Raw genomic sequence first — 14,827 nt, forward strand, 5'->3', positions numbered from 1 at the left:
TCTTCTGGTTTGTTTTTGTTTTTTTCTTTAATTAAAAAAAATTTTTGCCTGTGCCTCACAGCATGTGGGATCTTAGTTCCCCAATTAGGGATCAAACCCACGTCCCGTGTAGTGGAAGCTCCGACTCTTAATCATTGGTCTGCCAAGGAAGTCCTTCTTCTGTCCTAATGTGTGTTAAAAGGCACAGAACAGTTTGCCCTCTGGGTTACGGCACAGACGCCAGTGTAGGGTGGTGACAGCCCCAAGGGACAACAGAGTCTTTCCGCTGAGACAGCTGGGCTGAAAGGGCTACAGCCTTTAGCGTGACACAGAGATGTGTTTGGGAAACAAGAGTTCCTGCTCATAGACCAATCAGTCTCGACAGTCACACGCTCTGATATGGGCCTGTCTGAACAGGAAAAGGAGGACTTCTTATTTGTCAGGAGGTCTGCTAGAAAAGAAAACAAAAAAGACCCACTGAAATATCGCTTACTTCCTACAGGGAAGGACACATTCTTGGACTGAACACAAAGGATGTCAGGCCCAACAAGGATGTCAGTTAACTCTAGGGTTATTTGTTTGCCAAGACTGAAAAATATCACTCAGATTGCTTAAATGAGAGAGGGTTGGTTTTAAAGACACAGTCGTCAGACTCCATTCTTCATGGTCGCTTGTGATTTGAGAGGTCACACCTTAAGTTTTCGGCGTCTGCTCGGTTTGGTAGCTCTTTACACATCGAAGGGGGATTTTTAAAGTTTTGGTGTCTCCAAACTCAGTGAAGTAAACTGTAAAGAACACTGACTGCTTTGCCCTGACTGCCAGGAAGCCTAGAAAGAAATTTAGGATTTACAGGGGGTTACTCTGGCAACTTGGTAAAGTTATTTATCTAGCAATTTTCTTTCTTTTTTCCTTTTTTTTTTGGCCACACCAGCTGCTTGCCTTGTGGTGCAGATGGTAAAGAATCTGTCTGTAATGCAGGAGACCCAGGTGTGATCCCTGGGTTGGGAAGATCCCCTGAAGAAGGGAATGGCTACCTACTCCAGTATTCTTGCCTGGAGAATCCCAGGTACAGAGGAGCCTGGCAGGCTTCAGTCCATGGGGTCCCAAAGAGTCAGACAAGACTGAAAAACTAACACTGCGGCTTGCAGGATCTTACTCCCCCACCGGGATTGAACCTGGACCCTGGCAGTGAAAGCACCAAGACCTAATCATTGAACCACCAGAAAATTCCTCCCAATTTCCTTTTTTTATTTCTTTTTAATTTAAAAAATTGTTCAGTGTTTTATATTTTCATTCTGTAAATCATCTTAAAGACTTTTTAGAAGTGAAGTTTCACTTAAAAAAAAAAAAACTAATAAAACAAGAACAACCATGCATAGCTGCTGGTGTCCTGGTATAAACCTACTCACCATTCAAGTGCGTCCACTCTGCTCCTGTCCTGGCTCTAGCCTGGGGCTTAGCCTAGACCTTGCTGTAGAAGCCAGTGGGGATCTTAAGCTGCTGTCTCAGTTCAGTTCAGTCGCTCAGTCGTGTCCAACTCTTTGCGACCCCATGAATTGCAGCACGCCAGGCTTCCCTGTCCATCACCAACTCCTGGAGCTTACCCAAACTCATGTCCGTCGAGTCGGTGATGCCATCCAACCATCTCATCCTCTGTCGTCCCCTTCTCCTCCTGCCCTCAATCTTTCCCAGCATCAGGGTCTTTTTCAATGAGTCGGCTCTTTGTATCAGGTGGCCAAAGTATTGAAGTTTCAGCTTCAGCATCAGTCCTTCCAATGAATATCCAGGACTGATTTCCTTTAGGATGGACTGGTTTGATCTCCTTGCAGTACCAGGGACTCTCAAGAGTCTTCTCCAACGCCACAGTTCAAAAGCATCAATTCTTTGGCGCTCAGCTTTCTTTATAGTCCAACTCTCACATCCATACATGACTACTGGAAAAACCATAGCCTTGACTAGATGGACCTTTGTTGACAAAGTAATATCTCTGCTTTTTAATATGCTGTCTAGGTTGGTCATAACTTTTCTTCCAAGGAGCAAGCGTCTTTTAATTTCATGGTTGCAGTCACCATCTGCAGTAATTTTGGAGCCCCCCAAAATAAAGTCTGTCACTGTTTCCATTGTTTTCCCATCTATTTGCCTTCAAGTGATGGGACTGGATGCCATGTTCTTAAGTTTTCTGAATGTTGAGCTTTAAGCCAACTTTTTCACTCTCTTCTTTCACTTTCATCAAGAGGCTCTTTAGTTCTTCTTCACTTTCTGCCGTAAGGGTCGTGTCATCTGCATATCTGAGGTTATTGATATTTCTCCCAGCAATCTCCTTTCCCTATTCAGAACCTGTTGTTCCATGTCCAGTTCTAACTGTTTCTTCCTGACCTGCATACAGATTTCTCAAGAGGCAGGTCAGGTGGTCTGGTATTCCCATCTCTTTCAGAATTTTCCAGTTTGTTGTGATCCACACAGTAAAGGTTTTGGCGTAGTCAATAAAGCAGAAATAGATGTTTTTTTGGAACTCTGTTGCTTTTTCAATGATCCCACCATAGAGCCACCAGAACTTACAGAGGACTGGGAAACAGACTCTTGGAGGGCACAAACTAAACCTTGTGTGCATCAGGACCCAGGAGAAATGAGCAGTGACCCCACAAGAGACTGATCCCACCAGACTTGCCTGTGAGTGTCCAGGAGTCTCCGGCAGAGGCATGGGTCGGCGGTGGCCTGCTGCAGGGCTGGGGGCACTGAGTGTAGCAGTGCGTGCATGGGACCTTCTGAAGGAGGTCGCCATTATCTTCATTACCTCCACCATAGTTTGGCCTCAGGTCAAACAACAGCGAGGGAACACAGCCCAGCCCTTCAATAGAAAATTGGATTAAAGATTTACTGAGCATGGCCCCGCCCATCAGAACAAGACCCAGTTTCCCCCTCAGTCAGTCTCTCCCATCAGGAAGCTACCATAAGTCTCTTATCCTTCTCCATCAGAGGGTAGACAGAAAGAAAACCACAATCACAGAAAACTAACCAATCTGATCACATGGACTGTAGCCTTCTCTAACTCAATGAAGGTATGAGCCATGCTGTGTAGGGCCATTCAAGACTGACAGGTCATGGTGGAGAGTTCTGACAAAACATGGTCCACTGGAAAAAGGAATGGCAAACCACTTCAGTATTCTTGCCTTGAGAACCCCATGAACAGTATGAGAAGGCTGCTGTCTAGGGAAAAGTGAAAGTGTTATTCATTCAGTCGTGTCCAACTCTTTGCTAAGCCATGGAATGTAGCCCTCCAGGCTACTCTGTCCATGGAATATCTCGTCCAGGCAAGAATACTGGAGTTGGGAGCCAGGCTGCCATCTAAGGGGTGTGCAATAAGACCCAGTTCCGGGAGGAGTTCACCCCATGGGGTTGATGTTACAGTACATCTACCTCCCCATATTTCTAGAGACATTTTTCCTTCCTTTTTGAAATTCAACTGGAAGATGCCGGTTTTGTGGTTGCTGTTTTAAGCACTCCTCTGAATTTACTTTATGAAAGCTTTGTTTCCTTGTTTGCAAAGGTAGGTGCTGAAACTTATATGTGCTTGGTGAAGTAGAAATCAAAGCAGCCATTTTGGAAGGCCAATTCGCAATATTTAAAAACAAAAGTATGCATTGATTTGTCTAGAAACATAACCCTAAGATACACTTCCGCATGCCCTAAAGATCCACTGTAAAACAATTTTCATTGCAGGTTTTTTTTTTTTTTTGTCATAGCAAATGGTGGAAATAGCCTAAATGTCCATCATTGAGTGTATTATGGTTCGTTCATGAAGTGGAATGTTATGGAACCATTACAGAGAATGGCTGAGTCAGAATGTTCTAAAATGGAGTATTCATTACTAAATGAAAAAGCAAATAGTAGAAGCATGTGTCTAGTATGCTTCCAGCCTGTGGGGAAAGGAAAAAAATATACACTTGAATGTGCATTGAAAAATTTTGAAAGGATGTACAACCAAGTATTCAAATACTACAGCAAAGAACTGGAGTGAAAAGTAGGCTTATATTCATTATATGCCCTCGTTCTTTTTGAAATTTTCATATGTGTGCATTTTTCACCTGAAAAAAACAAATGAAAACACCCAGATACATTGCTTTGTCTTTTTGTCTTGCATAAAAATCTCCCGCATACAAAGGATCTGGAGTTAGATTGGATTCAAATAAGCTCTGTCATTTACCTGTGACCTTGAGGTCTCCCTAATTTATTTGTAGTATCTATTTCATGGGGCTGCTGTGCTGATTAATTACAGGATGCATGTCAAATAGTTCTTTCTCAGTAAATGTGTGGTGATGTTATAGTGAACATTTATTGAATGCTTACCATGTATCAGGCACTGTATTAAGAGCTTTGCCTATATTAATTTGGGGCTTCCCAGGTGGCACAATGATACAGAATCCCCTTGTTAATGTAGGAGATGCAAGAGACTTGGGTTCAATCCCCAGGTCAGTAAGATCCCCTGGAACAGCAGATGACAACCCGCTGCAGTGTTCTTCCTTGGAAAATCCCATGGACAGAGAGCCTGGTGGGCTACAGTCCATGGGATTGCAAAGAGTTGGATGTGACTGAGCATACACACATATATTAATTCATTTAATCCTTAGACCAACCGTATGAGACAAGTACTGTTTTCTTGTTTTAATTTCTATTTTATATCAGAGTATAGTTGATTAATAGCGTTGTGTTAGTTTCAGGTGTACAACAAAGTGACTCAGAGAGGCATACACGTATAACTATTTCAAATTCTTTTCCAATGTAGGTTATTACAGAATATTGAGCCAAGTTCCCTGTGCTATACAGTGGTCCTTATTGGGAAACAGGTACTATTTTCATCCTAATTGTACAGATGGGGAAATTGAGGCACAGAAAGGCTAAGCAACTTGGCCGAAAAGACACAGTGAGCTGAGGATTTGAACCGAGGCAGTCTGGTTCTGTAGCCTGCGTTCTTCCCCACTTGCCCAATGGCCCTGTCCCTACTGGGCAGACAGGTCTACTCAGGGCAGCATGAGGCTGATGAGAGGGTCGGTTCAGTTTCTAAGAGAAAGGCTGAGGCTATTTGTAAATGTCTTATAAGCATTTGGCAATGCTTTCCTACCAACCTCACGTCAGAATGTTACAATCAGAGTGACATGGCAGGGGTGTTTCTGCTGGCGTGTGTGGGGACTTTTCCCTCTGTCTCTGTTTTCTCCCAGCTGGGTCCTATCTGTATGTGTATCTGGAGTCACTGACAGGAGCCCTGCTGGGAAATCTTGACTGCAAGATGAAGCCAACAGGGACCCTGGGGTGTGGAAGGGTGGGGGGACCTGTCTTTTCTGTGTCTATCATCTAACGAACACATCTGAGCACTAAGAGCCACAGAGGACCTGCCCTCCTTCAAGAGGATCATTGAGGTGACAGTTTTGTCAGGATGACCATCTCTGGGGACAGTATACTAGCTCTCTCAGAGTGGTCAAGACCTTGTATTTCTTTAGGCAAGTATTTCCTTAATATTTAACCCAAATTCTCTCAGTTAAATATTTAATCCAACTGTAATGTGCTATTTTTACTGGAAGAATAGCTGGTCTTTGGCTTCCTCATAATCTGTCTTTAAAAGAAGTGCCCTTGACAATGATGACATGTTGAATTCTGCCACTGACAGACCCTGACATTTTTAGATCCCCAAGAGTAGGGTATTTTTCTTTCTTTGTGTCCAGAATTACTCAGAATTATCTGAATACCTATTCCTCACGTCACTACTATTCCCAAAGTGCTTCACAGGCATGTGCGTTCAGTTCTGAAATTGCCGTTTTGTGCTGTGTCATCATCTTTCTTGTGTTCCAACTTTCCAAACTATTGATCAATTACTTACTCTCTCTGTAAGATTTCTTTCAGATTTCATTTTGAACAACCTGCTGGTCAAGGGATCTTTGGGGCACTGACTTGAGACAGAAACAGACACCAGCTCCTTGGAAAGGATCGCCTTTCAGCCATTCCAGACTCCTTACCTTGCCCGACTACCTTAAGAAGCAAGTCGGGAGACTTGAGCTGCTCTTTGAAGTTTGTCAAGTTCAATCTTGGCAGTACCAGGCTGCCCCTGGTCTTCCTGGTCCTGTTCTTGCCAAGGGGCCAGGCTGCAGAGAAGAAACCTGTCAAGTCCTGCCAGCAAAGACAGTGAAAGCAACCAGGCTCTCTTCCCTCTAAGGGAATCTAAGAGTAAATTATTTAACTCACCTCCTTCTTACCTTTGTTTAAGATCTGCCTCTTCAAAAAAAAAAAAAAAGATCTGCCTCTTCTCACACTTGGAAATTTCAAATCACAGACAGACATTGTATTGGCTGAGGTAGCAAAGTACATTAGGCTTTATTCTAGAAAGGAAATGGCGTGATGAAGCTGGTGCTTTTTCTAGCAACGTGCTGCTTGTGGGATCCTAGTTTTCCCCACCAGGGATCGAACCTGTGCCCTCTCCAATGGAAGCATGGAGTCATAACTGCTGGATCTCCAGGGAATTCCCCAAAGCTACTGGTGTTTTAAAAAATGTCATTTATAGACATAAATATTTTCTATAGCAAGAGGTTATTCCCTAAGACTAAAACGCCTTGAAAATGTCACCCCGTTACAGTGAATAGAATATTTTAATTGTAATCTGCAGAAATGACATCCATAGTATTATCTAATTCCCTAGATGTTCCTCTTCATTTTTCATAATAGAAATTGCTGGTAGGCATTGCACTTGAATGCCCTAGAAAGAAGGAAGCGGTCTTCAACCGATCATTACTCGTGTAGATCTCTGAAGGCTAGCTATGCAGGAATGTTTTTTATTCGCAGAGCACTGGTCTTCAGAAGCAGTGAAAGCACCAGAATTTAAGATTATAAAGCTTATAATTTTTCTTTAAAACCTCCTTGACTCTAGTCAGTAGGAAGAATGCATTTTCCCTCTCTGTAATAGAAGAGAAAACTAAGACTATTTGCGTCCCCCATCCTCCTTAAGGTCAACATCTTAATGTCTCACAATTGACTATCAACACTGCTATAGTGTACATGCAGCGATTCTACATGATTCAGTCCTTTACACAATTCCACTGAAATGTAAGTATAATTTTTTTATATGGTATAATCCTTTTGTGATTAATTTCAACTTCATATTTCTTTTGTGGTTGATCTTTGCTGAACTGGGATTTGAAGTTTAAAATTTAGTATTGATCACTTTCATTATATGTCACACTGCTATTCTGGATCCAACCTTCCAGTTTTCCTGTTTAGTGTCTAGCTAGTTGTTTAGCTTTAGTGCATTCTTAGAGTAGGTGGATTCCCTAATAAGACAGATCATTGAACACCTAGAGTTAACATTTTTGGGTTGGGAGAGTAGCATTAAAGAGGAAACTATGTTTAATTTAGATGTAACTTTTGAACTGGTTAATAATATAGGAACAGGAAAATAAGTGAATGTTAGTCATTTACATTTTCTAAAAATCTTTGAAAAGAATCCAATCAGTGTCTGGTTGAAAGGTGAAGGTACATTATGTGATGACTGGGTGATGACTTTTAAGACAAGAAAAAGAAAATAATAGTAATAAAGGGATTTTTTTTTTCTGGACAGAATTGTAAATAATTCTATTTTCAGTTTTGCTACCTGAAATGGTCCTGTTTAACATGATTGTAAATGACTTGGAAGCAAGTGCATAGTGATATTCCAATTGCAGGTAAGAATATATTTGTTTAATAAAATCACAAGATAATAGGGCTAAACTTGATGAATACTTCATATGAATTTATGAGACAAACATTTCATTATTTTTTTAAGAAAAGGTTATGTTTTGAGGTAAGGTGTTTCAGACTCACCCTTAGGATAATAGGGTTTGAATTCTTTTTTTATGCCATAGGAAAAGAAACTGAAAAGCAAGATATTAGTGGGTTCAGTATTGGGAATAATTGTACAGGAAACCCTGTAGATTTGTGGATTAAATATCCTCAATTTTAGCTGATTATTCAGTCAATTTGGCTGCCTCCTATCCTTAACCTGCCTACCTCCTCTGATTGGCAGAAACACATTCTTCTCAAGAGAAGCATTTACTGAGGCTGTCTGATAGCTCTAGAATAGAAAGTAGTAGGTCAAAAATGGAATTTGAAGAGGAAGTCCATTGTTGTCTTGCCCCTTCTAAAAGTATTCTACATTTCTTTTCTTTTATTATGGTAAAGATTTGAAATCCAGGGTGAAATACATCTCAAATCAATTTGTCCACTCTGTGCATGTGTCTGTGTATTTATATATATATGTATATGTGTGTGTGTATACGTATGTATGGGTTTCCCTGATAGCTCAGTGGTAAAGAATTTACCTACCAATGCAGAAGATGTGGTTTCAACCCCTGGGTCAGGAAGATCCCCTGGAGAAGGAAATGGCAACCCACTCCTGTATTTTTGCCTGGGAAATCTCATGGACAAAAGAGCCTGGTGGGCTGCAGTCTATGGGATCATGCAAGAGTTGGACACGACTCAGTGACTAAACAGCAAACATCCTCCTTTACAAAGTGAAAAAGAGGGACTTTCCTGGTGGCCCAGTGGCTAAGATCTGCCCTCCCAATGCAGGGGGCCTGGTTTCGATCACTGGTTAGGGAACTAGATCCCACATGCCGCAATTAAAGAAAGATCAACTAAAAATCCTGCATGCTTCAGTGAAGATTGAAGATCCCAAGTGCTGCAATTAAGACCTGGCACAGTCAAATCAATCAATAAAAAAAAAAAAAATATATATATATATATATATATGTTTTTTAAAGTGAAAGGAGAGGTTTTTTTTTTTTTTTTTTTTTTTTTAATGAAAGAGTCTCTCTCTCTCTTTTAATTTTTAATTTATCTATTTGGCTGCACTGGATTTTAGTTGTGGCATGCCGGATTTTTTTTTTTAGTTGTGGCATATGGGTTCTAATTCCCTGACCAGGGTTCAAACCCTGACCCCCAGCACTGGGGGTGTGGGGTCTTAGCCACTGGAACACCAGGGGAATCCCTAGAAGAATCTCTTTATTAAGTTCTCTGTGACACTGATTTACCTATCAGGTAATCTGGAAAGAGGACATTAACATCTATATCTCCCAGAAGCCAGACTAGAAGCGTGAAGTGGAAGAATTGGCATTTTTCATCTGTTCTAGTGAAAACATATGGTGAATAGCAACAGTTCAATCAGCTACATGGCAGAGTATGACTTTTGATATTTATTAAAATGTTTTCTTGCTTTCAGCCATGTTCTCTAAGTTCAAGCTTGTGCTTATTTGCATACAGGTCATATCAAAATAATCCATTGACTACTGCACTGGGGCTTCCCGTCCCTGTGATTTTCCAATGATGCCTCCCTGGATCAGGAAGAAGCCCAACCAGGAAGAGCACATTGTTTCCTCTCTCTGCTTCAGGGGAAATAAGGGATTTGCAGAGAAATTTAAGATGTATTCTGTAAACTGAGTTGTGAAATGAAAGTAAAAGTTGCTCAGTTGTGTCTGACTCTTTGAGACCCCATGGACTATACAGGCCATGGATTCTCAAGGCCAGAATAATGGAGTGGGTAGCCATTCCCTTCTCCAGGGGATCTTCCCAATCCAGAGATCAAACCCAGGTCTCCCACATTGCAGGTGGATTCTTTATGGCTGAGCCACCAGGGAAGCCCAAGAATATGGGACTGGGTAGCCTATCCCTTCTCCAGCAGATATTCCCGACACAGGAATTGAATTGGAGTCTCCTGCAGTGCAGGCAGATTCTTTACCAGCTGAGCTATGAGGGAAACTGAGTTGACTCATTGGAAAAGACCCTGATGCTGGGAAAGATTGAGGGCAGGAGGAGAAGGGAGCAACAGAGGATGAGATGGTTGGATGGCATCACCAACCTAATGGACACGAGTTTGAGCAAACTCCAGGAGATATTGAAGGACAGGGCAGCCTGGAGTGCTACTGTCCATCGGGTTGAAAAGAGTTGGACATGGCTTAATGACTGAAAAACTGTAAACTTACACCAGTAGAGATGAGTTGGGACCAGAGAGGTTTTCAGGCTGGGCCACTGGTTTCTGTTTGCAAAAGGAGTTGATCTGATTTTGGTTTAGCAGCTGAAAGACAAATAGCCTATCGAACAAACCCCAGGTGGATTTCAACACCCTTTGGTGACAATGGCATTCAAGAATGAACACAGTCAGACACTAGGATTTTTCATATGTCGTTTATTTAAATCAAAATCAATTTATATTTTCAAGGGGCTGGATTTCAAAGCCATAAAAAGAAATTCAAACCATTTTGTTCAATACCTATCTATAAAAAACGAAATTACATTTTGTGGGATGAGTGGACCCTGTAACATAGGAAATTTCTTCATTGAAATTCAAATTTTTGCATGCAAAACCTAATTTCATTTTTGGATTGGCTGAAATGTTCAAGGAGCCCTGATGAAATATCAGAATTTGTTAAAAGTCAAGAAGTATAACCACGGTTCAGACTACGTGGTCAGCGCGTGAGCCAAGGTAGTGAGATCTTTGCAACCTCGCCTGTGTACAGCCACTTGAGCTCTACTCTTCTGAAGCATTTTCAAAAGTACATTGTGTTATTTTGGTGACTAGCACAGGTTCTTGCTTATGTATAAAAATTGGACAAAATGGCTTATTTGCTTAACAATGTCCAAGTCTGTGCCATATAGTTTGGTGGCTCTGCCCAAGAACCTGGTGGGAAGGAGTACTGTGGACACAGGTTTCAGAGTTGTGGCATTTCCAGATCATTGCACGTCCACTTTATAAAGCGTTCTAATTTACTTTGTTTTTGGTGAGTCTCTATTTTTGTGTATAAAGTAAGGTTTACAGATATGACGTAGATGAAAACCAGGGGAGATCAACAGTGGCAGTTACCAATTTTAAATGTGGGAAGAAAGATAAAGACATCACAGAAGACGAAGCTAAATGGAAGTTTGGATTTTGGGCGTAAATTGCTCACTTAATAATTGTGTCATACTGGGTGAGTTACCAAAGCTCAGGGAGTAGTTTTTCATTAGTGCAAGGGTGAAATGAAACCCACAATGCATTACTCTGGTCTTTCCTACCCTGGAGAACTATGTAGGAAACAAAACTGACATGTTTGGCAAGATATGCACATGGGTTAAAATCCATACAGATTTGCACCTGTTTGAGAAACTGATAACTCCTTTCATAAAACATACAGTCCCTGACGTGAACCTTTCAGAAGTGTATGATCATCACAGTAAAAGGACTTTTAGTTTTCTGTATTTAAATCCCTTCCATAAGGGACAAGGTCTACCCACAAGCTCACAGGTACTAGAATATGTGTTGTTACAATGAAAATCAGAATGCTATGCTTCTGAACTGCTTAATTACTCCCCCAAAGACAATTACTTCTCTTCCGGAAGAAGCAGGACTCTGTAGTGAAAACAGAGAGACCTGAAAGCAGTGCATTAATTATTTTATTAATTTCTTTTTACATCATGGGAAACATTCATCTATTTACAATTATTTTTTTGTCCGCACACAATCTAGGTAGATAAGCCTATGAAATTCCAATTCATAAAGCCATAAAAATGTTCCCCACCCCTCCATCTGAAAGCTTTCAAATGAATCTTTTTTTTTTTCCAAACCAAAATAATTTTTAAAAATTACATTTGGGAATTCAGATATGCTAGTGATTTACATTCCAGTTATTTAAAATATGCATCTAGACATGTTTTAAAAAAGAAATGGTAAATTCACAAGGATAAGGCTTAAATTAAAGTGGTAATGCACAGTAAAACATTAAGGAAACATCTATAAATAACAGAAATATAGTACAAATAAATTAGTTCTATTTACCATTTCAAATATTAAAAATCTTTAATCCATTTCTTCATCTCTCTTTACAAAAAGGTTATGTGAGTTGTATGGAAACATCTGCAAAAAATATAATAAATACTTAATTTCTTTGAACGTTTTTTTGATGTGGGAGACAAACTTCTTTTGTAATTCCCCCCTCCCCAAGAAAATACCCAAACACCTTTGTACCAAAGTTAAACAAAATAAGTAATTTTTCAGGGTACATACATTTTCCATTATTAACTAAAAAACATTTCTACAAATTACATCAAAAAGAACAATGTAACAAGGGTTATGCTCATGGATGTCAGGCTTAACAGGGCAAGTGATCAACAAGCAGTTTTATGTGGGGTCATGTCTTAACATCAATAATTAGCTTTTTATAAAGTGTTTGTACAATTGGTGTTTTCAAGGAAGGCAAAGGTCATGATGCCTGTAGGCATTCTGCTAAAAGATTTAAAATTCTTACCAAAAATAGCTTATGAATATACAAATACCATTCATGTAGACAAGATAAATAGGCCACCTCTTGTCTCTCTTAAAATATCCTGGGCTAAACCAGTTTCCAAAGAAAATATTGTAGGATGATCTTTAGAAATCTATTTCTTCATCCAAATCTTATCTCTCCCTCAGGGCACAGAGCTGTGGATGGGAACATGGGTCTTCAAATGGATGCTGTTTCCTTCACGTTAGACTGTGAGTTCTGAGTCATTGTCATGGCTGAACATGACCATAGGCTACCCAAGGTGGCAGTTGGCCTTACCTGATACAAACTTTGTGTGACCTTCCCCGGCTGCTACAGAGTAAAGAAAACGTGTATTCTTTTAAAACCAGAAAATACTTGAAGCTTAAATTCTCTATCTGCTCCAATTTTACAAAGTACTCAAAGGTGCTTTGTCCACTCTAGTTAAAAGTTGGTTTGTTTTTTAATAAGTTAGTAGCCCTTTTCTTGTAAACCACAGCAGTAAACATTTGTGCCCTGTTTATAAAGATAGCTCAAAGCATCAATGGCTCTGAGAGGTAGCGAATTCTCTAGTGGTTTTAGAATATGTCCATGAAAATAGTTGTTGCCAGAACCCATCACTTCTCTTAATTTTTAAAATAAAATTAGCACCTGGCTATGAGAGTGTATTTTTTTTAAAAGCGTCTCTGGTGCAAGTGTATCTGATATATCTTTTTAAAAGTCTTTCATTTTTCAATGGTAATATCTAACACTTTAGGGAGCTGGATAAAATGCCAGTGATCATGTAAGATCACCTCATTCTAAGTGTTTAAACTGCTAGGAGTAAGGGCATTTAAAGATAATGTCAGCTGGCCGCAAAGGTCATATGCCATCCATCATGACTAAAAACAGAAATCAACCTTCTCTGCCAAATCCCTGGGTCTCTTCAGTATTTAGGAACCACAATGCTATCCCCCTCCACATGGCTGCTGAACCTTGCAGGTCAAATTTCTTTTCTCTCTACTTGGGACCTCAAGATGAGTGGCTGCTCTTTGAAATGAGACAGCACGTCTACTGGGACAGAAAGCTTATTTGATGGGTTTGACATAGGACAAAATCCTGATACAGGGGTGTGATAGGACTCTGGAGCAGTGAGGAAAGACTGATGGAGACAAATGTCTGCCCTATGAACTACTGGGTTAAAAGAGACCGAATGTGTAGCATTCGAAGGGGATGATGGGAAAATCCCGACTCTTCTCCGAAAGCAGGCCGGCTGCCATTTACAGCACTTGGTAAGCAGAGATGTACTTCTATCTGTGTAATTAGGTAGGCTCCCCTCCTCCCCAAGATGGACACTAACAAAGTAATGGAACCAACACTTTCCCCTGTAAAGACCTCCCCCCGCCCACCACCACAACAACAATATAATATACATAGTACAAGAAAAGTTGAGAAAACACTTCAGGTCTAAATTGTCTTAAGAATAGGACAAAAGAAAAAAATCCCTTATGTAGTCTCTTAAGCTAGCAGTGCTTCCTTGGTCTTGCCTTTCCCGTCTTCATTTTATTGCCTTTCGGAATAGATGGATGTCCCTGAAAGATCAAATTGACAATCTTCTGCTGAGAGAGACATTTGAAGCAGTGACTGATGACACAACAGTGAGGCAGTTTGTGCAGCTGTGAGCGACGCAGGTACCCGCACCCCACCCCTCCCCCCCGGGCACCTGCAGACTTTGCTTCTCTTCCCCACCCACCACACATCCTGGTCCCCCCGCGCCCAGCCCCTCTTCGTCCCCTCTCGGTGCGTCACTCCTGGACTCTGGTGACAGGGTGTGATGTCTGAGGCTGGACATCAAGCGCTCCAATCTGCTCGCCCAAAATAGGAAGCGTGTCTGGGAAATCAAGGGGATCGGAGCCCTAGTTTCTTTCGCGTGGAAGACGGCGAGGTCCCTAGGGACCCCCGCTTCCCCACCCCCGGCGGGATCCTGGATGTCTGAGATACCCTACGGTTGGATATTGCTGGAATCTAGGGACGGACTAGCTCGAGGAGGACGGAGGATGGATGGCGGGTGACCTAGAGAGGGGCCGCGTCTACGCGGGTGGGCAGGCGCCGGGGAGGCGGCGGCGGCGGCGGCGGCGGCGGCGGGGGCGGCGCGGCGGCCGGGGCCTCAAAGCCGGGTCTGCGCCTCGGGGATGTAGATCTCGATGCTCTCGGCGCTCTCGGTGGCCGAGTTCTGACGGACGGACGCGGCGCGCTTGGCGGCCATCAGGCGCTTGCGGGCCTCCTGGCGCTGCGAGCTCTCCAGCGAGCGCTCCCGGATCAGCGGCGCGGGGCCCTTCGCCGGCTTCTTGGGCACTGGAGGAGGGGCCCTTCGCTCCTGATCAAAGCAGAAGGTTCATGACATTACACAGCTTCTCAGGACAAGCTTGGGGGAAACTGGGATAGGTCAGTAGTTAGCACACATTTCTTTCTTTTTAAGCCTAAGGGTGGTGAAGTTAGTTCTGATCTGCACACCGTATACATATTTACATATATATATATATATATATGTATTGGAGAAGGAAATGGCAACCCACTCC

General features: G+C 41.8%; 1 protein-coding gene across 2 annotated transcripts in view; it reads right to left on the reverse strand.

Moving 5' to 3' along the window:
• Positions 1-14,415: 14,415 nt before the first annotated feature.
• The window catches only part of DLGAP1 (DLG associated protein 1), a 754,315-nt gene continuing 753,903 nt past the window's right edge, over positions 14,416-14,827 (reverse strand). For both annotated transcript variants that reach the window (XM_061130894.1, XM_061130895.1), the window contains one exon: positions 14,416-14,625. In XM_061130894.1, the coding sequence (XP_060986877.1) occupies positions 14,416-14,625 (210 nt within the window). The remainder of the gene's footprint in view (positions 14,626-14,827) is intronic.

The sequence above is a fragment of the Dama dama genome, chromosome 27, assembly GCF_033118175.1.
Source record: "Dama dama isolate Ldn47 chromosome 27, ASM3311817v1, whole genome shotgun sequence".
NCBI classification, from domain to species: domain Eukaryota; kingdom Metazoa; phylum Chordata; class Mammalia; order Artiodactyla; family Cervidae; genus Dama; species Dama dama.